This window comes from Falco naumanni, chromosome 5 (genome assembly GCF_017639655.2).
Source record: "Falco naumanni isolate bFalNau1 chromosome 5, bFalNau1.pat, whole genome shotgun sequence".
Classification (NCBI taxonomy): domain Eukaryota; kingdom Metazoa; phylum Chordata; class Aves; order Falconiformes; family Falconidae; genus Falco; species Falco naumanni.
In genome coordinates, this window is record NC_054058.1 from 70,972,160 (window position 1) to 70,996,674 (window position 24,515).

The 24,515-nt window shown below is 46.8% G+C and overlaps 1 protein-coding gene across 1 annotated transcript in view; it reads left to right on the forward strand.

Moving 5' to 3' along the window:
- LOC121089370 (collagen alpha-1(VII) chain-like) overlaps positions 1-24,515 on the forward strand; it is a 104,020-nt gene that overhangs the window by 56,523 nt on the left and 22,982 nt on the right. The window contains exons 54-74 of the mRNA XM_040596572.1: positions 192-320; positions 593-709; positions 5,973-6,050; positions 6,162-6,215; positions 7,282-7,317; positions 7,426-7,470; positions 8,062-8,106; positions 8,716-8,751; positions 9,110-9,145; positions 9,692-9,751; positions 10,417-10,542; positions 11,231-11,302; positions 11,467-11,502; positions 11,788-11,847; positions 13,733-13,777; positions 15,124-15,159; positions 16,307-16,342; positions 18,540-18,596; positions 18,773-18,844; positions 20,218-20,289; positions 20,739-20,774. Coding sequence (XP_040452506.1) covers positions 192-320; positions 593-709; positions 5,973-6,050; positions 6,162-6,215; positions 7,282-7,317; positions 7,426-7,470; positions 8,062-8,106; positions 8,716-8,751; positions 9,110-9,145; positions 9,692-9,751; positions 10,417-10,542; positions 11,231-11,302; positions 11,467-11,502; positions 11,788-11,847; positions 13,733-13,777; positions 15,124-15,159; positions 16,307-16,342; positions 18,540-18,596; positions 18,773-18,844; positions 20,218-20,289; positions 20,739-20,774 — 1,284 coding nt within the window. The remainder of the gene's footprint in view (positions 1-191; positions 321-592; positions 710-5,972; positions 6,051-6,161; positions 6,216-7,281; positions 7,318-7,425; positions 7,471-8,061; positions 8,107-8,715; positions 8,752-9,109; positions 9,146-9,691; positions 9,752-10,416; positions 10,543-11,230; positions 11,303-11,466; positions 11,503-11,787; positions 11,848-13,732; positions 13,778-15,123; positions 15,160-16,306; positions 16,343-18,539; positions 18,597-18,772; positions 18,845-20,217; positions 20,290-20,738; positions 20,775-24,515) is intronic.

The window sequence follows — 24,515 nt, forward strand, 5'->3', positions numbered from 1 at the left end:
TGCCCCAACCCATCCTTGCTGGCACTTTCCAAGTAAGATGCAGGAGAAGCCTTGGCACATTGGGTCTTCAGCCTTGCCCTGCTGTCTCAGAGCATGCTATTGTATTGCATAAATGGCAATGTTGATAAAGCAATGCATTGTGGATGACATCTTGATGTGGAAAAAGCAATAACTTACTTTGGTCTCTACAGGGTCCATCTGCTGCTGGTTCTGAAGCTGTGTACCAATCCCTAGAGAACCCTCCTGAGTCCCTGGAGAAAACATCTGAGGAGAGAAGGAAAGATAGAGACTCAAGAAGGAAAAACACTTCTCTCAGCAGTGTATGTAAATAACTATTCAGTGACTTTTAATTACTTTTCCATTTGTGCTGATTTAACAGATGCAAAGGAGTTACATTTGTCAGAGCTTGATTGTACAAATTGTTGCAATTCTATGAGTTTTGCTTCTATTTTAATGCAGTTAAAAGCTAAGTTAGAGAAAGGGTAAGGGTGTCTGCATGTATCAGTGCTAGAGATTGGAAATAGGTCTTGCTTTCCACCTTCTGCTCTGGTAATTAGCGGGACTGTTGTCACTTACCCATCACCCTCTGCAGGGCTTGTCTGTATCCCCACCATACCCAGAAGATGATCTGCAAGGAAACCAGTCCACAGAGCTTCTTGAGTCCTTGGAGGAGAGGGTGGAAGGACAACCACAGCAGGACACCAGCCAGGTATGTCTTCCCTAGAAATTCTGGGAAGTAGACCAGTGTGGAGATAAGTGATAGACTGGAAGGGATTGATATGCACATCTCTCACAGTGCTGTGAGTCCTGGGGCAGTTACCCGGAGGACACCACTGCTCAGACATAGGACCTGGGCAGGAGGCTGATGGCCAGCCTTGTCCTTTGCATACAGGCAGGGAAGTGGGAACCCCCCAGAGCCCTTGACAAATGTTTTGTTGTTAATTATCCACTTTTTTTTTTTTTTTTTTTTTTTGGGGGGGGGGGGGAATGGAAAGGATAATCTCTTTCTAATCTGGATCCATCAGCCACAGCATCCATCCTATTATCTGGGCTTGTTTGACTGAATAGCTGAGGATTCTCAATACTTTTTTAAATCAGACTTGTAGTACTCCAGGGACAGTGCAGACCCCAGACAGTGAATTTAAGATATTTCCCCTGACAAGATATTTCCTTTTCCTTCTTACTTTCCACAGATGCCTTAGAATAGTCCACAGACTCTCACGTTTCCCTGCACAGTGTTAGACTTTTAGACCCTGGTATGTACCGTTCTGAGCCCTGGAGTGCAGAGTCTGACTCCCTTAAAGAAGAGTTTTTAGTGTCTAAGCAGGAATTTGGGAACTTTCTCCTTTTTAAGGACTCACTAACAAGAGCAAATTGTAATTTAATAAGCCTTTGTAGATGGGCTGAGCCAAGGTGACTGTTCCCGAGGAAACATGATGCAGGGTGACTTACCCTACCTCTTCTTTCAAGTTCTGCCTCTTAAAAAGTTGAAGTGGTTACTGCACTTCAGTTGAAGGACAGTTGCAAAGTAGAGGTTTCTTCCATAGCCAGGAGTTAGAACTGCTTTACAAACACATGTGTACATAACCTCTAAGACTCATTATATCATTTTCAGCAGAATTGGAGGGTGCATCCAGGCTGGCAGCAACAGATACCACATTTCAGCTGATGGGCAATAAGCTGTGGTGTTTCTGTAGTGTGGTTGTCTGAGCCCTAACATCCCATCTCACCCTTATTTTTCTGCCCTCCTGGGCATGCGTTTTCTTTTGAGAATGGAAACCATGCTCCACTGCCACTTACCAAACCCAGCACCCTCCAGCCTGAACATCACTGTAACCATAAATGCATATTCCAGCCTAGCATGCAACACCACGCATTGAGTGACAGCAGCCCCAGTGATGGAGAGAGGGAAAATGCATTCATTCAGTGCTGTCTGAACACCTTCGCATACTGATGTGCTCTTGTGTGATGGAGGGAATGCTCTTTTTGAAAATACTCAGACACAGGATACCAACAGCCTTAAAAAATGGACTGTAAAAATCTCTTGGATGTTTGCTTGCAACTACAGGCATGGTTACTGCTAGGAGCAGCATTAGCAAGGATATTTCTAGGAATAGCAATGAGGGAGTAGTTCTGAGTGGGGAGACTGTTGGAGGAAATCTCACTCTGATTTTTAAGTAGTCTGCTGAAAACTTGCTTCTGCTCCTAGCACTGGCTCCTGGCTGTCTCTGCAAATTAACACCACATGGAATCCCGAAGCTGGAACCAGTGATGTTGCAGCAGCCACGAGAGGGCTCCCGGCACAAACACACACACGCAAGCACCCACCCCCCCACACACGCGTGCATGCGTGTAAGCTGCCGCTCTGGAGATGGCAGCCTGTGCCATGAGCATCCATTAGCTTTGTTTCTCCTCCTGGATGCACCTTTTCCCTTGGCTGGGAATGGTTAAGCTGGGGAGGGACCCTAAGCACAGAGTACAGAGCCCAAACTCCCTCATTTCTTGGGGGATAGGGTTGCATGATGCTGGCTGAGGTGGGAGATTTTTGGGGTCCAGTTGTTGAAAGCAGGTAGAGCTCAGTCTCTATGGACTCACACCTGGAGACCGTGAAATTGAGAGAGGGTCCTGAATCTGTGGATCTATTGGAAACTGTGGAATTTAGCAGTGCTGGATGCTTTTTGTGAGCAGACATCTTGAGGCTTCACACATGCCCCTGCATGGGGTCATTTAATATATCAGATGCATCACAGACACAGCATCTTCTTCCTTGATGGAATGGGAGTGACCCCTGTTTGTTTGGTGTCTGGGAGCTAAGTGCATTCCTGTGCCCAGACACTGTAGCCATGGCACCAGGAAGTCAAGGGGACTGTGTGGCCACGCCAGATGTGACATTTGGGCAGAAAGAAGAGCTGTCCTCAGTCATCAGGTGTGTAAGTAATTAATCCCTGCATCCCAAGGACCAAAACCAATCCCTGTGTCCTGTTTGAGATGCCACTTTCTTTTAAAAAAGCCCCATGGGATCTGCAGAGCAGAGCCACAAAACTGATTTGTAGGTGGCTTGCAGGTTCATTTATCACGACAGACCCAAGACTGGACATTTTTTAGCCAAACTCAGGGTGCCTGAGATAACTTGATTTCTGCATTGAAGATTTTTCACAGGGAGGAGATACTAAATGTTAAAGGTCTCTTGAATCTTGTGGTGAAAGGCAGGAGGAGAGCCAGAGGGAGGAAGCTGAAGACTTATAATCCAAATAGGAAATCAGAGTTTAAGATGATTAACCCCAGCAGCAGGCTGGAGGGAGATGGTATTTTTCCCTCCTGACAATTCCCTGCCTGTCACTGCCTGAGTTATCAGAAGCAGCGCACGGGGGGCTGGTGGGGGGACAGTTTGTACTTTGGGTTCACAGAGATGATCTCCTGCCCTGTTGGGTCTGGTGCTCAAAAGCCCTATGGATTAGCGCACACAATATCAGTGTCATCTGACAGTGATGCTGCATCTAGGTGTTTGGCAATAATTATTGGGGTAATCACATAACTCGGTACTACCAGACATCTTTTCCTGAATCCCAGCCTGGAGGATTCCCCATCAAATGAATAATTGTTTGAAAGATGGGCAGGTAGCACCACTCTTCATTCTCTTATATCTAATGATCCCCATTTTGGTAGGGATGTTTGTAAAAGTAGAACAGCTGCCACAAGTTTTTTAGGGCACTTCAGACCCTCCCTCAGCACAATGGGATCTGCACCCCAAGGATGTTTTCCTTGGTTGCATTTGGTGTAAAACCCTCTTTAGAGGAGGAAGAAGTGTGGTCCAAAGGCAGGGAAACAGCAGCAGCCCCTCTCTCCTTGTAGCTCCTGCATCCCCTCATCCCTGGTGGCTCCTGCAGCTGAACTGAACTCAGTGGAAATGCAAAGGGAGCGAAATGGTGCCTGTTGCTTTCCCATCAGCAACAGCTGTAATCACGAATTTTACCTGCTAAAAGGTTCATAGGGCCCTAGAGAGAAGCAGCCTGTAATAGCCCAAGAGCTTCATCTCAGAGATGCAATTTCTGGCTGGCAGGAGTTAATGGGGAAGCAAATTAACTGATGTAAAGAGGCAGGATGAGCCCAGGTACACGTGCCTGTGTGAGAAGCGGTGGCTGGTTATTCTTTCCATAGATGAGCCACTTCTTTGGTGCTACGGGACCGTACCAGCCAGTTCTTGCCTCCTCAATCGCCCAGCTCCCCTGCAGTTAAGCTTACTCATTTTCACAGTTAATTCAGATAAATTGCCTCTGGTTCTCTCCATGTGGATAAACCCATAGTCACTTAATTTTCCTACCTGATACCTTCTTGCCCTTTTCTATTTCTCTTTCCTGTACCTTTTTTCTTTGCAGGATTGGTTTTTTTTTACTCCCCCTTTTATTTCTGCTGTTCTCTTTCCTGTCCTAATTTCATCTGTTCCTTTCCTCCTTTTCTCCCTTCTATCTTTTTCATTCTTTTTTACACTGTCACCTGCCATCAGTAAATCATTCCTTTAGAAAGCAGAAGCTTTTCTACTTCTCTTTGAGATGCCTTATTGCTGGCATCTCCAAGCAGGAAACTGCTAAAATTGCAGAGGAATTGCAGAATGAAAGAGTTATTACCCCCTGCAATTTCCTACCACCCCAAGTAAATGGCAGCTTTATGAGATCACATGCAGATGGGTCGCCTTCAAAAGCTCAGCAAGGTCTTCGCAACCCGTGGGCTTGCCTCACCGCTGCCTTGTGACACTATTCACATGTCTGTGAATGGAACATGGACCCATGCTAAAGAGCAGCAGCATTTTACAGCTGGTTTGCACACAGATGAGCTGTGACCCAGTGCAGGATGGATGGGAACATCCAAGTGGTCTTATCTGATGGTGCTACCTAACCCACCCAGAACACCTTTGCATAGGACTGGGAGGTATTTCTCTAGCTTGTCCCACAAAAAACAGCCCAGATGGGGAGCCCCTCGAGTACTGACCTGTCTTTTATTCCTCCTTCTGTCATCCTTGCCTTCTTTCAGTGAAGAATTTCAGTTTTAATTAGATCAATTTTTTTTCACCCTTTACATATTTTGGTGAGTCAGAAACTTCCTGGGTTCATTAGTCGCTAGGTGAAATTACCATCCCACAAGATAAAATCCAACAAAACAGGACTGTCATCCCTGCAGACCTGACAGTGCAATGTCCAGGGCTGGACTAAGCAGCATTTCTTGGAGGTACTTTATTTAGGATTTACTTCCCCTTGATTTTAACCATCTAAAAATCTTGACACATACTTCTAAGTGAAATTAGTGGAGGTGAATCTAGGTCTTTGTTTTCACAACAAAAAGTGCGGGAATAGTGCTAAATAACTGCAGACCATCCTGACTTTTCCCTCTCCTTCATGTGCTCGTGGCAGGTTACAGGGTTGGAGTTTGGGTGTTTTGTTATAAGTAAATTCGCTGCTTTTTTGTTTTCATGCCAAAATACTCACCGAAGCTACACTGCAGTGCTTCCACTGTGTGGTTCGAGGAATAATTGCTCTACACTTCAGCCACTAGGAATATTATAATGTTTACAACAGCAAGTAGATAATTTACCATTGCTGATATGGAAAAGAACAATTTATGAGCCAGGCTAGTAACTGTTTGTACAAGGTTTACTCGGTGTGCCTTAAATATATATTGGCCAAAAGCATCAGCACTGCAAACATCACCAAGTGGCAGATCAACATGTAGACATTAACAGGCATTAGTTGTTTTCTTGTTCTAGTCAGATACACTGTGTACATTAAATGCATAGCAGGTGCGTTACTCGGGCATGGCTGGTGCAGGGAAGCATTTAACATTCAAAGTTGCAGTATTTTAAGCGGGGTTTATTTCTTTGAAATTGGAGTAAAATTGCACAGTGCTAAATAACATATATATTATTATGATGATATAGATAATGTTAGGTGCTCAGCAGGATGCTGCTTCCCTTCCCATAGGAAAATGTGAATTCAGGCAATGGCTCTGCACTCCCAAGGGACATTAGAACCAGGAGATCTGCAGAGCATGAGAGACACACAATGAAGACACCATTTCACCATAGCAGCTTCAGGCTGGCCTGTGTGCAAAACCAGAGCCATCGGTGCGATCCAGAAGGAGGTGGTGACCCTTCCTTGTTGGCTCTGTCACAGGTTCATCCCCCCGGTGCTCCAGGAGCTTGGAAATCCCTATCTGGATCTGTGGTAAGTGAAGACCCTATACAAGGGTGTCTTCAAACAGGTGGACGCAAGGGAAAACCCAGTTGCCCAGTTGTGCAAAGTCACAATGAATGAATGTAGTGGGAGGGTGAAGGTTAGTGATAAATATTAACAAATAAAGCAATAAACAACTGCTATGGAAGCCTTTTTCTCGGCACAGCAGATTGTTCTCCCTGTATCTGGCAAGGGAAACATGATGCTTGGAAAGCAAGGGAAATGTGATGCTTGGAAAACCGAAGTGGGGAAAATCAAACTTAATCAATGAGGCAACATTATAACCTGGCTCATGGGGAAAGCAACATCATAATTGAAGAGTGTTTTGTGTCCTGAGAGTTTAGAAGATATTTTAATGTGTGTTTAAATGTGTAAATATATGTGTGAGTTTATGAATACATACATTTCTGACACATCTGCACAATTACATTATTGACTTTAACACAGTGTGCCAGAAATGGAAAGTGTAAAGAGTTGATTTTTACAAAATTTAAGAGAGAAAGACCTGTTTCCAGAAGTTAAGGATGAAAAACTCTGAACAACAGATTTCCTCTAAGTTTGAATGAATTTCAGTGAGTGACCCTCACCCTGTGTTCCCAGGAGGAATGGCAGCACTGAGCTGAGCTCATCTACATCATGAGAAAACATATAATCTCATAGCCCTCCATAAAGGGCCAGGGTTAAGGTGGGTCAGATGTGCCATTGCCAAAAGACTGGAACCGGGGCATTCCTTGATTCGTGGACCCTGGCAGCCCATATGCAATGGGCAGCACCAGCTCTCAGATGTCCTGTCCAGGCAGGAGCAGATCAGACAGAGCCTGGAGGCCACCCCGTATGCAACCAGGAGCCCTTCGATAGGGTTCTCGTGATCCCTGATGACACACAGCTTCCCTGTGAGATGCTTCCAGCCTCTACACTTACTGCCTAACATCTCCATGCGAAAAGGACTTGGTGGAAATAAATTTAAATTTAATTTATAATGAAAGCAAGTTGGGTACCTCCTTGCACCCACTGATCTCCAACTGCTCTCACACTTTCCTTTCTTTTTTGACTCAAGGCTTACCCAGGCCCTCATCACCTGAGGAGAATTAAGGTACAGCATTCATGTTGTACTCCTCTTATCACAGCTGCATGTGGTGAGGATGCAGCTGGTCCTTTCCCAGCCCCATTTTGTATGTGCTATTTTTTTTTTCTCTTACAGAAGGAGGAAACTGGCCCAGCAGATCCATCTTCCCATGGCCAAAAGGTCAGTGCTTATGTTTCACCTTTCAATGCAGATACCCAACAGCACCTGTGGGGCATCAGGATAGTGGTCCATCTCCCAGAACAGTCTCATTTGGAGGCTGAGGAATCATGGGTGAAAACTGGCCAGGCCAGTAGGTTCAAGAGGTAGTAATCAACAGTTTCGGCTACTGTTAACGAGCAGAGATTCCAGGCTTGAGCCTTTCACAGCTGATCCAAACATGGGGTTTGTGTTTTGGGGAGCCTCAAAAGTTTTGTCCTCTGTGGACTTCTCCTGTCTCCCTCAAATTCATGGCATCCTTTTACATCTGCAGTGTTCTGGGGCAGGGAGGCCCTCAGCTTACCACTTGTATCTGGCCCTTACTCTGCAATTTATGTTTTCTCCCTACATTTCCACTGCACAGAATAGAAGGGTTGAGGTCAGGTATGTCCCCAATCTGGTCTGGGAATGCAGGAAATGAGGAGTTCCTCCACAGGTGTTTGCTAAAAGCTGATGCAGGAACAAGGGCAGCACCTACCTGGTCCAAAGAGGGAAGGAAAAATTCCTCGTAGCAATGCATGTTTGCAATTGAAGGGTTTGCCTGTTGTTTTCCAGGGAGAAATGGGAGCTCCGGGAGTCCGTGGAGACAAAGGAGAAAAGGTAGCAATAGTGCTTTTCTGGCCAGAACCTCTCAGACCAGAAGAAGACTGTCTGTGCTAAGAGGGTCTCAAAAGGGAGAGACAACTGGGGATGTGCTGATGGAGGGGACTTTCAGGATCTATGGGAGACTGTACCAATGTAAATTGGGATTGAGACAGCCCCACCTTTATCCCTGAACCTTGCTGTGTGTTTCTGTTCCCTCCCTTCCAGCAATACTAGCACACTCAGGAGTAAAGGCAAAAAATTCAGGGGTTTTTCCTGATGTTCATTTTCTGCTGGATCAATGAACTAAACCAGGTGACAGACAAGCAAAGACAGCCCTGGTGCAAGGGCAAGGATGGAAGAAGGGCAACACAAACCACCGTGAACAATTTTGGCAGCAAAGGTTTACAGGGGCCAAATGGCAGACTCAGGGTGGTGGGACCCAGATATTCAGAAGAAAGGCAGAACAAGGCAGGGTGGGTGTTCACAGGTGCAGCCCAATGGGGAAGGGGTACTTTGCATGGGTGACCATTTAAACACCTATGTGGTGCAGCATCTTGGGGACGCAGGCATGAGAAGAGGGAGGAAGGGGAGGTGGCTGGAAGGTGGCTGGTTTTTGTCTTGCAGGGGCAGCCTGGGGAGATGGGGGAACCTGGAGAAAAGGTGAGCTGTGGATTCGGTATCAGCTGCTGGAGCAGGACAGCATTACCAGCTAAGTGGCACAAATCCAGCATTGGAGATTGCCATAGGAAAGTTGAAACCTGCTGGGTTAACCCAGTACTCCATCTCCTCCCTGTGAGCAGCGTGGTTCCGTGTTAGGTCATTTGGCTTTTCCCTAGTCACGCAGCCACTGCCCACCTCTTGTGAAAAGAGGTGGAGGTCAGAGTGGCAAGTTAGTTGCTCCATGCTGCATAGGCTATGTGCACAACTGGAAACCTTTGCTTTTGCTGCAGGGTTGCACTGAGGTGGTATTTCACATAACCTCTTGCACAGGCTTGGTAACTCTTTTCTTATTTCATAGGGCACCAAAGGAGACAGAGGTGAAAATGGTCAAAAGGTAAACAACAACATCAATACCACAGTCAGGGGTGTCTTTTCTTACACTGTGAGAGCTTGCCTCCTGCTCTCCCTCCTCCTTTTGCCATACCAAACTTCCCCATCTCAGGGGCACATGTCCAGGTAACCTCCTGAGCTGTGGGCCAGTCACTCAGTGGGGACCCAACATCTCTCTGTTGACTAGGGAGGGACTCCAGATGGCTGACACAGACAGGACACCCACCTTATAATGAGTAGTTTTGGAAGACGTGAGTCTCACCCAGAGTCGTCTGATATGATCTCCAATAATATTCCTGCAACTCAGCTCCCTCTTTTTTGAAGTTGATTAAATGCTCTCAGCAGCTTTGTCTCTCCAGGTCAGATTAAGTCTTTACATCATCTAGAGGAGATGTCATGGTCAGTGAGGGCTCTGTAGAAACCCTCAATGTAAGATCAGCTATGAGGGACTTCAGCCAAGTGTCTAGAGAGCAGCATGAAACAAGCTCTCATTTTGATGGGCCCATTGTGGAAGGAGTGATGTTAATTTTTCCTGACCTTCTCTTTACAGGGAGAACCAGGAATTGGGTTCAGAGGTCCTGTTGGTCAGGCTGGGCCACCTGGATTTAAGGTAAGCATTTCTCCTCTTCTAGATAAAGATCTCACTTGCTTTTTGCTGGGTCTTTCTCTTTGTAGTCCTTGCTTTTCACCACTGGGTGTGGAGCACAGAATTGGCTGTGGCTACAAAGATAAAGCACCAAAGCCAGTCCCAGCCCGGGAAGGCAGGAACTCCGTTACATGAGTCTGGGACAGAAGGAGTGCGCTGTGTCCTCCAAAGGGCCATTTCAAAGCAGATGAGGTCCAGAGAATAGAATCATAGAATGGTTTGAGTTGGAAGTGACCTTTAAAGGTCATCTAGTCCACCTCCCCTGCAATGAGCAAGGACATCCTCAAAATAGATCAGGCTGTGAAATATGTGCGTGAAAAAAATCCATGGAATTGTGGTCTCAGCAGAGATGCATTTCTGTGCTCCCTTGGGATGTTGCAGGTGTGCAGGGTTTGAATTCATTGGAAATCTCTGAAAGTCTTCAGGTAAGGGCTCCCTGCTTAGCAAGCCATGGTACAGCCCTTTCTCCAGCCCTAGGATCTCTCTTGTGAACCAGGGCTGGAGGGGATGTCCCCAGTTCTGTGTACTGGTCATGTGAATTCAAGGAGACACCCCAGGCTTTTTCCAGGACCTTTAGGGAGGCAGTTAATCCCACCTGAGATCCATGTTCCTTGTGATTCACTCAACAGGGTGAGCCAGGGGCCCCAGGACCTCCAGGAGCTCAGGGTATCCAGGGCATTCGTGGCAATGCTGGCACCCCCGGGTCACAGGGGAACAGAGGGGCTCCAGGTCTGCCCGGCATGCCAGGACAGAAGGTAGGTAGTGTGCAGTGGGGGGACAGCATGTGTTGTGTTAGCCAACTCAAGGTGAGAACAACGATGGTCCTGCTGAGACTGCCTATACTGGGTGTCCACTGTAAGTCAAGCCCCCACCCCTCCAGGTCTCCAGACCCTGAGCCTATACATAGTCAGTGAAGCAGGAGCAAAGCCTGGTTGCAAAAGGAGAGGTAACAGAATTTATTAGACTAACTAATGTTGTTAGGGGAAAATGCAGGCCAAAAGATTTGGTACAGGGGGATGTCCTTCCAGTTAAAAAAAACAAAACAAAACAAAAACAAAAACAAAAAACCAACCAAACAACAAAAAAAAAAAGCTGTGGAACTCCAAGCAAGCTGTTCTTCTTTTAAATTTAGTGAAGTAACTTGGTGAGATGCCCAGGAAGAAAAGGGGTGGTGATAGCACAGGGAATGTCAGCATTGCAGGGACATGGAGGCTTAGCTGGAGGTGGGGTGGGGGACAGCAGTGTGCCTAAATTCAGGGTCTCGGTGTAGCTGGAGTCCCCTCTCCTCAACAAGAGGCCCACCCAAGGAGGCTATTCCTCCTGCTTGCTTGCCAGTGCAGGGAACACCTTGGGGAACCAGCTCCTGCTTTTTCTGTCTGGATGGGGGAAAGCAGGACCTTTCCCATCAGGGTGTTCTCCTCCTTAAAGGATTTTATTTTCAAGGGAGAGCGTGGGAAGAGAGGCCGGCATGGATTTGCTGGGCCCGCAGGACCATCAGGATCCCCAGGAAAAGAGGTGACTTTTGTACATTGCCCCTGTGTCTTCTGAGCAGCAAAGGGGAGAGGTTGAGGGCCTGGTACCTGGGCTGGGTGTAGTTTTACTCTCTCGGAGCACTGGGACAGGGGAGCATTGAAGACTTGCAAAGTCTTCCCTTCTATTTTGTTTTCCTTGTCCTACAGGGGATTCCTGGAACACCTGGACCCAAAGGCAACAAGGTCAGTGCCAATCTGCCAGGCAGGTCACAAGCACCTAAGATCCAGGGGTGGCAATGGGACCACTGCCCTCCCCTGGCTCCTCCTCCCTAACCCCATCCAGCTACTTCATCCCTCTTTCATCCTCATGCCCTTCTTCCCCATGGTTGCTGGAGCATCCTCCAGAGAAAGCAGCAGAAAGTCAATGGAAGTGAGTCTCCTGACTCTTTCTGTGACTTCTAAATCATGGCCAAACTAATCAGCAATTGTGTGATGTGAATGAGACCTCCGGGGTTCTCTGTTCTGCAGGGAGAAATTGGTGTTGGAGCAGCTGGCCCAAGAGGTCCTCGTGGACTGCCTGGCCCTCGGGTAGGTCCCTCCATAAATGTTTCTGGCTTGGCTTCTTGCAGCCTACCCTCTTTTGGAGGCAGCTTTATACCATCACCTCCTTAAAGGCACCTGTCTTAAAAGATGTCTAAAGCGCTGGTTTCAGAGCCGTCTAATTTTTCACCAGCCAGATTTGGAGGTGATGTACACTGCTATGCCCAGCTGGAGCCGGTGCTGACCAGACTCTGCCCGCAGGTTGCAGTTAGCATCCCCTCCATAATTAGATAACTCTCAAGGATTGCAGGTCACACTGGCCAGCTGCATGACCAAGTCAATCCTGCCCCACGGACTGTATTGGCTGTGCTCTCACTGGCTAGATGGGAGCACTGAAGGCAATACCTACACCCTACATTGGTGAGGAACCACCTCAGTTTTGTATGCTTTGGGGATGCTACCCACAAGCTCATTCCTCCAGAAATCTGCATCCAGTTCTTTTATCCTCGTTCCCTTCTTCCCTCCTGTTGTCCTGGCAGAAGGAAACCAGCCCCCACCATCCTTGGGGCAGCAACGTTCACTTTTCCTCACGCTGCTGAGAAGTTTTTGTCTCCTTCCGGCAAAGAATCCAGGGAGACCCTCTTAAGTCATAATCAGAGACCATGTTTCAATTTGCTGCTTCTGTGGCTGTTCCACAAATAAATTATTATTTATTATAATAATAAAAAAAAGATTTTATGTTGCAATCCATTTAGACAAACTCCCCATCTGCCAGCAGAACTGTTCAATGAGGCCCCTGAGACAAAACACTTAATGAGAATGTCAACAGCTGGGAAAGGTCTGGGGTAAACCTCGCTCAAGCTTCATTATCTGAAGGAAATGATGAAATAATGTTTCTGCTCTTCTGACTCCAGCATAAATCTAAAGTGAATCACAGAATCTCAAATTACATTGGCTTTATACGAGAGATCTAAATTTGGCCTTGCAGGATGATGCCTAAGTCTAGGCATCTTAAAGACAAGTAAGTCTTGTAGGATCTACCTAGGGAAGTCATAAAAGGACTTCACAGACCCACCAGCACAGCTATCCTTCATAGCAATGTTTATAAGGAGCTAATAGCACGCTTAAAGGAGGCTCAGAACAAGGCCTGCAGCATCTGGATACCATACCTGGGCGTGAAGATAAGCCTCACACTGGTCTCCAAAGGTACAAGTTAGCGTTGAGCAGTTGACTGGTGGCCTCTTCCTTCTGAAAGTTAATGGTATGAGTTCCAGGTAAATTCCTGGATGCCTTAATTTATTGTGGTGAGTCCTGCTGAAACCACATTCAGCAACAAGTTATGAATGTGCAGAAAAGCTACTGAGCCCTCTAATCAGGGGAAAGAAATATCTCTGTCTCAAAAACATCTCAGACCTCTGTCCCTTGCTGCCCATGCCTTCATTAGATGTAAGTACATCATGGGGAGGGACACAGCAGGGCATCCAGCCTCAGATGGCTTCTTCTGAGCTATTCCTACCAGGGCATATCTATACATAAACAGAGGAAGAGACAACTTTTTGGAGTGATTTATATCATGCTAAATCAGGTGCAGATCATCTTGGAAATGCCTGATTCTCTCAGGGACTAAGGAGAAGCTGAAGCCTGAAGCTTTGATATGACCACGGCATTATTCTCTAAACACTGCAATTTCTACCTGCAGTGACATGTGTGTGATCTCAAGCCCTTTAGGCTCTTTGATCCAGATCCATAGGAGCATTAAGACACCTAATCCTGATGGAGGTATAAATGAAGAGGTTGGACATCTCCTTCAAGGATCTGGGCTTCTGCATGCTTAATTCCTGTTGTTCCCAGTGGGATGGTTTGCAGAGTTGGGACTATGCATGCTGGATTTCTCTTTGGTCATGGCCATCATTACCCATCCCCATCCTAACAGGGTGATGAGGGCATCGTGGGAGTCCGGGGCCCCGCTGGCGTGATGGTGAGTGTTAAAATAGCACAGAGGGCATATTTTACAGCACAGACAACAGTGGACCCAGGGCTGGCAAAATCCCCATGAGTGATGGAAAAAATAAAAGAGGCTGATGCTTTCAGTGGGAAATAGAGACAATTTGGGGAACGTGAATTCTGATGTCATGTTGGGATGAGTGAGTGTAAATCTGCAGGCAGCTGTGAGACATAAGGTGTCACGCAGAGCTCAATAGCTTTATCCTCTTGTCCATTTGGCTGACACATCTGCAGGCTGCTTTTGAAGTCCTCCTGAACTATCACTCCCTCTCTGCTCTTCTTTGTCAGGTCTGCTTGTCTACATGAATTTCAGGGTCTTGTTCTGTTGTAAATTCCCTTTTCACTGACAGGGGACTGAGTCAGGGAAGATGCAAATCACAGCCGGTATTTTGACAAACACCTTTTTATTTATTAGGCTGTTATCTGTTATGTTGGAATGAATCTGTCATTACAAACAGGATGGGCCTTCATGAAGTTCCTCACAAGGCCAAGGGTGGTCGCAGTACCAGGTTTCACCCTGGGATCTCATCTCTGAAAGGCTAATTCTCAGTAAGACTGGCCTTTACACCACGAGGGCTTGCAAGATAATGTGTCCCAGTGGTCAAAGCAGCAGCGCAAGGCACAGGGGGATGGCGAAGCCCAGTTTTTGTACCCTTTGGGAAATATCTGTACTCTGTCTTCTCCTCGCCCACCCTGTCCATGTTCACCCCTGTGAAGAGCTGCCAGTTCTACAGGTGGAAGGTGCCACCTCTCTGCATATTCAGGGGAGGTCGTTGGTCCCCAGTTTTGCAAATAGGTTACACCTGGAGTGACCACCATGGCTTTTCAGCTCTCCAGGTGTGGTTCCCATCCTGGCTCTGTCTCCAGGGGCTCTGACCTTCCCTGGAGAACATCTGGGGCTCCCCATCACCTCCACCTAGGAGGAACCCTCTGGGAGCAACCATTCACATACACTCTCTGAGAGGTGGGGGTTGCTTCTCATTAATGTTAAGGGTATGAAAATCATGGCACATGACTTGCAAAATGCGGGAGGTTGGCTAAATTTATACATCTGCCAAGACATCCTGAGTTGTGCCCAAGAACCAATGGTGGGCAGAAGCCTATGGCTAAATTTTCTCTTTGATGAGTGTGATTCACTTCTCAAATTGCTATTAGGGGGAGAGAAAGGAGAGTAGAGGCTCCTGTGCAGGTCCTACCAGCAGCTTCTCCATGGTGCAGCCTGCCCATGGAGGCAGCTCTGCCTTTGAGTGGAAGCTGCTCTTGCCTAACACCTTCCCTCTGCTAGTATTTACCTTCATGTGTCATTTTATGTTCTTTCAGGGTCTAAAAGGCTTCCCGGGTGTGAAAGGTGAAAGAGTAAGCAACAGTCATCTTATCTACACAGTGCCTTGGAGGAAAGCACCATTGTGGGGAGCCTTTCTCTGCAGCAGCCCACACTGCTGATGCCCCTGTTAAAACAGCAGGGACAGTCCCAGCACCTTCTGGGAGCAGACTGGGAGGGGACCTCCATCAGTGTGTGGAAGTGTGAAGTGGCATATAGCAGCCCCTTGTAATGGCTGGGCTGAAATGAGGGTGCATGTTGTCTTTATGCATGCCTAGGTCTTTTTGGAAGGAAGTTTTGGAGTTTGGACAGAAGAGGACCCCTGATATGCTCTGGCTGATCCCCAGCTGTGCAGGGCTAGGGAGCAGATGTCCTGCAGCATCAGCAGGACAATGACTGCCCAGCATGCAGCACATGCTTTTTCATTTGCATCGGTGAGCAGGAGTCCCCTTGGTCTCCTGCTACATCCCACTTGCAACCCTTGGGAAGTGCAGTACTGAGAACTGCACCCCAGATGTCAGGGACGTGCAATGGGACAGCAGGGGAGAGATCCACAACCAGCTCTGCCATTCAGAAATTCAAGTGCAGTTGTAAAGCCTGCCTCTGCTCTCCTGTCCTCACCTGGTCCTTGCAGCCCCCACCTTCTCCTGCTGTCACCACACCAATCGAGCGCTAGAGAAGATTATGAGATGCCATCAGGAATGAGTCCTACCCTTCAACCTCATGTACCATGCCTATTATAAAAAACTTCCAGGAGTAGCTACTGTTTCATACACTCTCAGTAAAGCATGTCAGATTTGAGGTTGAAATTTGGGAAATCCTGTATTATACAGGATGCCATTCCACCCTAAATGTAGTGTAGGCACATCCCTGCAGCACGGAGATGCTGCGTGCCATTGGGAGGTCAAAATCCAGCAATGGCTCCACATTGTGAATGTGCTGAGCATGGAGTCAGGCAAACCCCTTCAGTCCTCTGGGTCTTTATTATTTGTCAATGTAACAAATTCTAGTAGTATGCAATCTCCTGTGGTAAGCTAATGATCTTGCAGAGTGCCCAGAGGAACTGACTTCCAGCTATAATAGATCTTAGTGGCTTGGAGTGTGAATCAGTGGGCTGAGAAGCACAAGAAGAGCGTGTAAAAAGGGAATCACTCACTATCTTTTTTTCTTTCCTTTGCACAGGGCGATCGGGGACTTCTGGGACCCAAGGGAGAAAGAGTAAGGACATTCCAGATTGTGACTTTCTGGGGCAGATGGGGTAAAAGGCTTTCATGATTTTATAGTTGCCAGTGAGCAGATGGACAGTTATTTAAATGAGTCAGTGATCTTACAAGGTAGAGGCTTAAACGGTAAAAAATATTTATATGTGTTTTCAGATGTCTGGAGTCTTAGTGATTTTATAGGATTCATATTGTTACATGTGGGTGAGTGTAGCCCACCCAGCATGGAGCACTGAGCAAGGTTCCCAGATGATGGGGTGCAAATGCCTTTCATTGAAGAGGACTTTAAATCCTACTTTCAATCCATGGTGTTATGTGCAGTGTCATCCATGTGCCTGGATCAAGATCCCATTGCCAATGAAATCTTGAGAATTTGAGGCTCAGGGCCTCATGTCTGCTTCTCTGTGTCCCTGCTCAGGTGTCCAGCCACCCCAGGGTGACATTTCTACTTCTGTCTAACAGAAGTTTCTCTTGTTGCAACTTGTCCTTTCACTGTGTGCCTCCAAAAGCCTGGATCCATCCTCATTATATTATACACCTATGTAGGTAGTGGAAAACAACATGTAGATGCCCCTCTCCTTCTCAGGGGTCTCCACCAGTTTCAATCTGCTTTGTTGATGCCATCCTTGCACTGAACACACAGCTCCAAGTTATGAGCTTGCATGATAGTTTTGACGGGATCCTACAAAACAACAAAAAGAGTCATTTTGGCAACTATTTGCTGGGGCACAAAAATGCCTCCTGTGAATTAAGGGAGGAAGAAAATTTCCACTGATTTTGGTATAACCAGCTCACCCCAAAGCATACTGTAATCTTAAGAAGACTGAGCTGGCTCATAGCAGGTAATGTGAAAATAACTCCCTGAGCGCTTCTGGAAAATGCACAGAAAATGCTGAACCTCTGCCCAGTGTTTTGTTAACTTCCTTCCTGGCTGGAATGGCTTGTTAGAAAATGAGTTTTAGAAAACCTACATGACGATTCTGCTTTTGAGTCATGCAGTATTAAATGATTAAGGCTGATTTGTCTCTGAGGAAGCTACTTTCAAAGGGGACTCGCATCAGAGACGAATCAATTCTTAATCTGCTTCATGAAGAGGCCCCAAAACACTTGCCAAGCTGAAGGAATATGTAATGCATTTTCCAAAGAATACCTTAATAAAATATAAGATGGAGTGTGAGATAAAACAGAAGGGGGGGGGTGGGGGGTGGGATAATTGGCTTGGGTTTGTTCTACACAATTGCGGCTTAACTTTCTTTCTAATACTCCCTTGATCGATACAGGAGTAACTGCGTGAATCCCGGGGCATGTGCTATGTACTGGATTAAACTACAGGATCTTTATCCTCCCTTTTGTTCCCAAAATTGATTGGGCCCCATCTCGTCTCTGTTAGAGACCCTCCAGAGTAAGGAGGGTATATTAAGCCAGAATTTGATCAGAGTCCTATGGTGGCATTTGGATAAACTGCAAAAGATCGTCAAAGTTTGGGCAATATTGATTGATGCACGGTTGTTAAGACTCCAGCAGCAAGGCACAGTCGCCCTGAAAAGGGATATTTGCGACACTGAAGAGAGCTGGTGTAAAGGAAGTCCTTTACAAATGGGCTGCAGTTGCCCATTAGAAGGTGGCTTCAGCCCTGTTCCCTCCGAACTATGGACAGCATCACCACTTTAAAGACACAACCATTGCTTTGTCAGAGCAGAGCCATTTCTTGTACGGGAATAACCTTGTCACAGCTTCTTCATCTTCTGAGGAGCGAAATGTCCCTCCTCAGCTGCTGAGCTGATAAATAGACTTGGCATGGATGTGTCCATGGGGTTACTGCATGTCTGTAGCTACTGGCTCTCTCAGGGTGACAGTTTGGGGGTCTGACCCTCCAAAAACTACCTCTGAGGGATACCCTAAGTGCCACTCCTCTCCTTCAGCTCTAACTCCATGTCCATAAATCAGGACACCATGATGTGAATGTTCATCATCCAGCTTGTAGTTAAAGATGACTAACCTTAACAATTAATGCTGTGCTGTGGAACATAGGCGCCTTCCCCAGCACATGGACCACCGTTTGGGAAATGCTTACCTCTATTGCAGATGTGTGAATTGCTATTTTGCCCATCCTAGCAGGTGCGGTTCCATCCAGTGGAACCCATGTGTTCATTTATCACCAGGTGTCTACATCTCTCTGTGTATCCTTTCTCTAGGGTGAGCCCAGGACTATTTTTGGACCTCAGGGCTATAAAGGCAGTAAAGGCGATCTTGTAAGTTTGGTTCTTACTGACTTTTTAAGCTGTCCCTTCCCCACTGCTGGTCACATCAGCACTGAGCAGTGCTTGGGACAAGCTCTGAGAACCAGCACTTTGGTCCAGAGCCAGTGGCTGAGAGCTGAGTCCTTCTAGAAGAGGCACAATCCACTAATTTCTGTCTTACCTTTCAGGGTGAACAGGGCCTGCCAGGTTTTGACGGAGACAAAGGCGAGAAGGGAGAGGATGGGCCTGTAGGAGAAAAGGTATGAACTTCCTGATGGGACTGAGAGAGACAGCAAAAAGGCACTGGTTGTGTGAGGCAGGGACTGATGTCTCTGCATCCTCCCTTCCCCTGTGCCTGCTAGAAAACATGGTACAAGGACACGCTCACCCAGCTCCCACAGAAAGGGAAAGGAGGATGCTGGGCTGGGACTTGGGACATGATATACATCCAGTTTACCAGATGTCAATTCTGTAGTTTTGGGACCAGGTCTGCAGTACAGGACTGCTCTGGGAAAAGTGACCATTCGATTACTGCAGCACTGTAAGAGTCCCACATCTCCCTCTCCCTCCAGGAACTGGCCGTGCTACTTCACAGCCTGCAGCTCTTGTGACATTCTTGTTAAGGCTTGTTTGGCTCCTCTCTTCCTCTTCTTCACACAGGGCTGTTGCCTGGGTGGTGGCAGAGTGAGTCGCCTGCTCCTCTGCCTTTGGTCTTTGAGAGTACCCTGTGGAGGTCTCAGGTCTCAACCCATCACCACACCACTGGGAGGAATCACATAACTCTCCCACTCTCAGACTGAGTCACAGATAAACCTCCATGTACTAATCACAACTATTTTCACATAATGCTTTTTGCTCCAAAAGTCTGACCCAGGACGGGGACTTTGCTGAATAAATATAGGTATCTACAAAAGTAGCATCCCTGTCTGACCTAGACATCCAGCTCCTGTTAGTTCCCAAGGGAACCTGTATATCAGTGTAGTTCAAGGTGAGAATCGCCTGGCCCAAAGTGGTCCTCTCCCTTGTGAAGAGGCAATTTGTGTCCTTACCACGACTGGCTGCACTGATTCGGTCCCCAGCGACTGTAAAGGAAAACCATGGAGATGCTCGCATGGGTGGTCCCTGGTTTTTTAAGGTAAATGAAAGCCCGTACATGATATATGTCAGACTGCATTCTAATAAAAAATAATGAATAAGCATCTCCTAAAGCAAGAACACCTCTTGGCCAAATATCTGAAGGACTTTGGACAGAGCCTCAGAGTAGTATCTCCACCACCAGTAAGTCCAGCAGGGTCTTGTACGTGAGTGTTTGCAAGGAGGCAGCTCATCCAGAGGCTTTAAGACCATTTTCTGCTTGTTTTTCTTCAGTCCCCGTCACTGGGCACCAACTCTTTTACAGGACAGTTCCCTGAGGCTTCTGCCAAGCCATTCTGCAGCTGATGGTGTTCTTCCCTAGCAGTGCCTACCACACAGACCTTTGGGTTCCCTGGGGCTGAGGTCTGCTATAGAAATGGTGCTTTTTGTCATCCTCTCTGCCCCCTCCATGGGTTCTTCTGCTGACCTCTCTCAGGTGGGGACACTTCAAGAGCAGTAGGTACTCAAAATATATTTGACAGGGATTTTAAAATTTTAGGGAGTCAAAGGTGAAGCTGGCTCCAAGGGAGTGATGGGGCTTTTTGGAACAAGAGGACCAGTGGGACAGAAGGTGAGTACAGTAAGCACTTATACTAAGGCATTCCCTGCAAGAACTGACGTGTAAAATCCCGTCACAGTTTTCTCACAGAATGTAATTCTGCATTCCCTCTCCAAAATTGCTGATTGAAATATTATGAGGCTACCAGAGATCAGAAGTAGCTGTGCTTTTCCAGGAGACCTCTGAAGAGTTCTCCCATTTTGTAAAGCAACAATGCTCTGGCATCTTTCCTGGGCTAAAATAGCCAATAGTGACCCACTGAAATATCAATATGGAGGCATGAGGGGTGAACTGCTGTCTAAGCTCCAGTTACAGTCAATGGAGATGTAAGGCTCCATTTGGGGTATCTAAAGGTCCCTTTGTCTCCTCTTCCACAGCTGTAGGTATCTCCTACAGCAATCCCCATTCCCAGAGGAAATGCAGCTCTTCACCATTGTAACTTGTCACCACTTTCCTTGCAGGGGGAGCCAGGAGAACCAGGCTTGCCAGGCTCTGCTGTGAGTTGGAGCATGTTTCTCTGCATTTGCAAGTCTTGGGCATGGGGCTGGGTTTGCACCGCTGGTCCTCTCCTCACAGTCATGTGTGGGTCATGGGGTGGGATGAGGCTGTGTTGGCTCAGTGCTGCCCCACAAAGCTCACATTCAAAGAGGCTTTGCTGGAAAACCAGCCATGGGCATGGGGGACCACAGCCAGAAGTATGTTTTAATAGGATGTTGCATTTTGCATTAAGGAACACATGAAATATGCATTTATTTATTCTTTTTTAATGCCTTTAGTGTATTAGGGGGCATTGCCAGACAGGAACAAATGATGTTTCATGTTCAAATGGCTTAAGAACGGTGACTAGAGGTTGTATATCCCATGAGAAAGGACTGGGCTACAAGTGGATATTCTCAGTGCTCAGTGGGTGCATGTTCCTGGCCAGAGGGAAAACAGTTATGCTGGAGGACCTGGGTAATCTCTGAGTTCACCTGGTTTCCTGACAAATTGCAATTGGGAAAAAAAAAAAAAAAGAAAAGAAAAGCAATTCTGGTATGCAAAAGTGTTTACATGCCTTTGAAATTCACTTTTTCGCATGGAAGAAACCCCCAGGTGAAAAACTTGGTCTCCAAGGTTGTCCAAAATGAAAAAAAAGTCCCTGCTGATTTGTTTTCATCAGGGAAAGGAAGGAATAGGAGGGGAGGGAACACCAAAAGGTGACTGGGACTTTTTCTCAGGTCATGGGAATACAAACATGTTCAATTGTAATGTGAAATATCAGTATTATCTTAAACTGTTCCCCAGTTATGCCTCTTTCTATATGTGTGAGTGATTCTCAGCACCTATCTGTTGCTGTGAAGTCTCCACAGCCATTCAGCACTGCCTGCTGATTACTGGTCACAGCTGTGTAACTATTTACAAGCCCATAATCCAGACTGGTAATTGCTCACTGAGAAAAAGGCCATCATTCAGTTAAGTATTTCAACCCCTGCCTCATTAAAAACAGCCTTCTGAGCACTTTGCCAAAGCGATGAGGCTGCAACATGCTCTAAGATCTCAGCATCTGGGATCCCTACGCACAGGCATTGGATCGAGTGCATTTTTGAAATTTCCTTGTAATGAACACCTGAATCCATAGGTGACAACCAGCACGAGTGAAGCAAAGGCATTTACTGAGGCTGCTGAGTGCAAAGTAAGCACAGCTGGACTCATCCTGGCCAGAAACTATCCAGTCATGGTTGGATGATGTGCTATTTTCTACTATCACTTACCGGGATCAGCACATTACACAGTTAACTACCAGAAAGTGATATCTTGTCAACCAAAACTGGAAGAAAGCGAAGTAATCTTTCCTTTGAAATATTTAGGTATTCTGCTGGTGCAGGTTAGCATCACCTGTGCTGTGCTTGGAGCTAGGCTGAGATAATAGGGCTTGGGTCTGGTCCTTCATTAAGTTTCTAAAATTGCAAAAGTCACATTGGGGCCGGGGCCTTGCTGGAAGGGCCACGATATATGACATCCTGGGTGAAATTCATCTGACCTCAAGTTAGATGTCTGCCACGTTCATTTTCCATATCCAAGCAAGGCATGCTCAGGCTTGTTTTACTGGCAGCTTTAGGGTACTCTTAGAGCATGATTCTCGTCATCTATTTCAGACACCTGTGTTAGGACGCAACACCCTGATGTGACTTGTTCTTCACAAACGCAGGTTTCACTGTAGCTTCTAAGGGCTCACAGATACTTCAGTATTTCCCCCAAGTTATTCTGAAGAGTTAGGCTAGGCTGTCTTATGTATCACTCCCCAAGTCCTTGTCTCCCCTTTTCTTGAAGACAGACACTACTTGATCCAGTCTACCTACACCCAGTCTGTCCTATGCAAAGTCTTAAAGGTAATGGCTAGCAGTTCTTATTCTCAGATCCCTCTAATTCCATCTTTCATATCCACAAATTGCTGCCAACTCGTTGCAAACATTTGTTCATCCCTTTCTGTCCTGCTGAATTCACTCTGGATAATTTAACCAGCTTGTAAAAAGTCTCATCCATTTACTTTCTTTGATTTGGAATTCTATAGGAGTTCCCAATCAAGTTGACAGCGTTTGTGTCTTCTCCCTGTAATCATTTCCCAGAGAATTTCAATGGATCTGGTTGACTTTACAACTGACCTCGAGGCAATGGGTGCATTCTTGATATTACTCCTCCTTTATCCTCTAAAAGTACTGCGTTCTTTTACATTGATATTCCTGCCGTGCTTCACCCTTCTATATTAATATTGCATTCTGTCTTACGCTTATTAAGTCATCATCTTGATCATGTATCAAGGCTTCCAGCTCCTCTTCTGTATTTCCCATGGTTTGTGCATTAACATACTGGCAGATTAATCCATTATTCTCACTAAAGCTCTATTATGCATACCCCTGTCCCCCTCTCTTGCCATTTTGGGTTCCCAGGATCTACGATTACCAATGTTTCTTGGCCCTCTCCATCCTGGTTTGCAGTCCTCCTCACTAGGTGTACAAGTTGGAGCTCAAAAAGCTTCTTCACCTCCTCTTCTGAGCTGAGCTCTATATTTGGCCAGCAGCCGGTGGATCCTTGCCCTCTACCTGAGGAAGCCAGGGTCTGTGTGGTAGCACCATCCACACAGCCGTGTGCCTATTCCTAGGGTGTTCAGCTTGCCTGGATGGTGGGAGACCCATCAGCTCCCTGGACCTTCTGATTTTGCACTCAGAACCACTTCTGATATGCTTCATTCTTGAATGCTTGCCAGAGCACATCTGCCAAAGCTTGTGCTGGAGCAGAGCCACCAGCATGTGACTGGGGGGATGGATGGGAGAAATCTAGGATTTTTCAGTCCACACTAATCACTGAGAGTGGTGGATTTCACAAGACGTGAAAGCAAAACTGCACACCTGAAGACAAAGCAAAAAGTGAGAGCAAGTCAAAAGATTCTGGTTAACACTGGAACAATCAGATGCTAAATATGGACAGCCCAGGAAGGCTAATGGACACTCTTTTGTCACCGTTACACAGCACAATGCTACAGTCAAAACCAGACAGTAGTCTGCAAGGTCTGAAAGCTAAGTGATAATCAAGGCCTTATAACCTGGAGTATGATAGATGTGAGAATGGTTGTAAGCAGGAATTTGACTTTACTATAGATATCATTAAGAGCATAAGACCTCTTGATATAGGTCACAGAATCACAGAATGGTAGAGTTTGGAAGGAACCTCTGGAGATCACCTAGTCCAACTCCCTGCTAAAGCAGGTTCTCCCAAAGCAGGTTGCAGAGTCTTGTCCAGGTGGGTTTTTAATGTCCCCAGAGAGGGAGACTCCACAGCCTCTCTGGGCAGCCTGGTCCCATGCTCTGTCACCCTCACAGTAAAGAAGTTCTCCCTCATATTCAGGTGGAGCTCCCTGTGCTGCAGTTTGTGCCCGTTGCCCCTTGTCGTGTCGCTGGCACCCCTGAAAAGAGCCTGGCCCCGTCCTCTTGGCACTTGCCCTTAAGGTGTTTGTAGACACTGATAACAGTGGTAGGTAGACAGCTCTGAAGAGGTACTGACAAGAAAGCCCTACCTCGCTCATCAGCTGCATGGGGACTTAGGTGAACCCGTATGACATCCCAATTCTCCTGCCTGCTGAGCAGTGGACCATTTCAAGCCAGAGGAGAGGAAAGGTGAGGTGTGGGGGTCTGCCCTGGGCTTGACAACAGGCTCCCCTGGACACTCAGAGTGGAAAAAGCCATCTCCTAAGAAGATTTTTT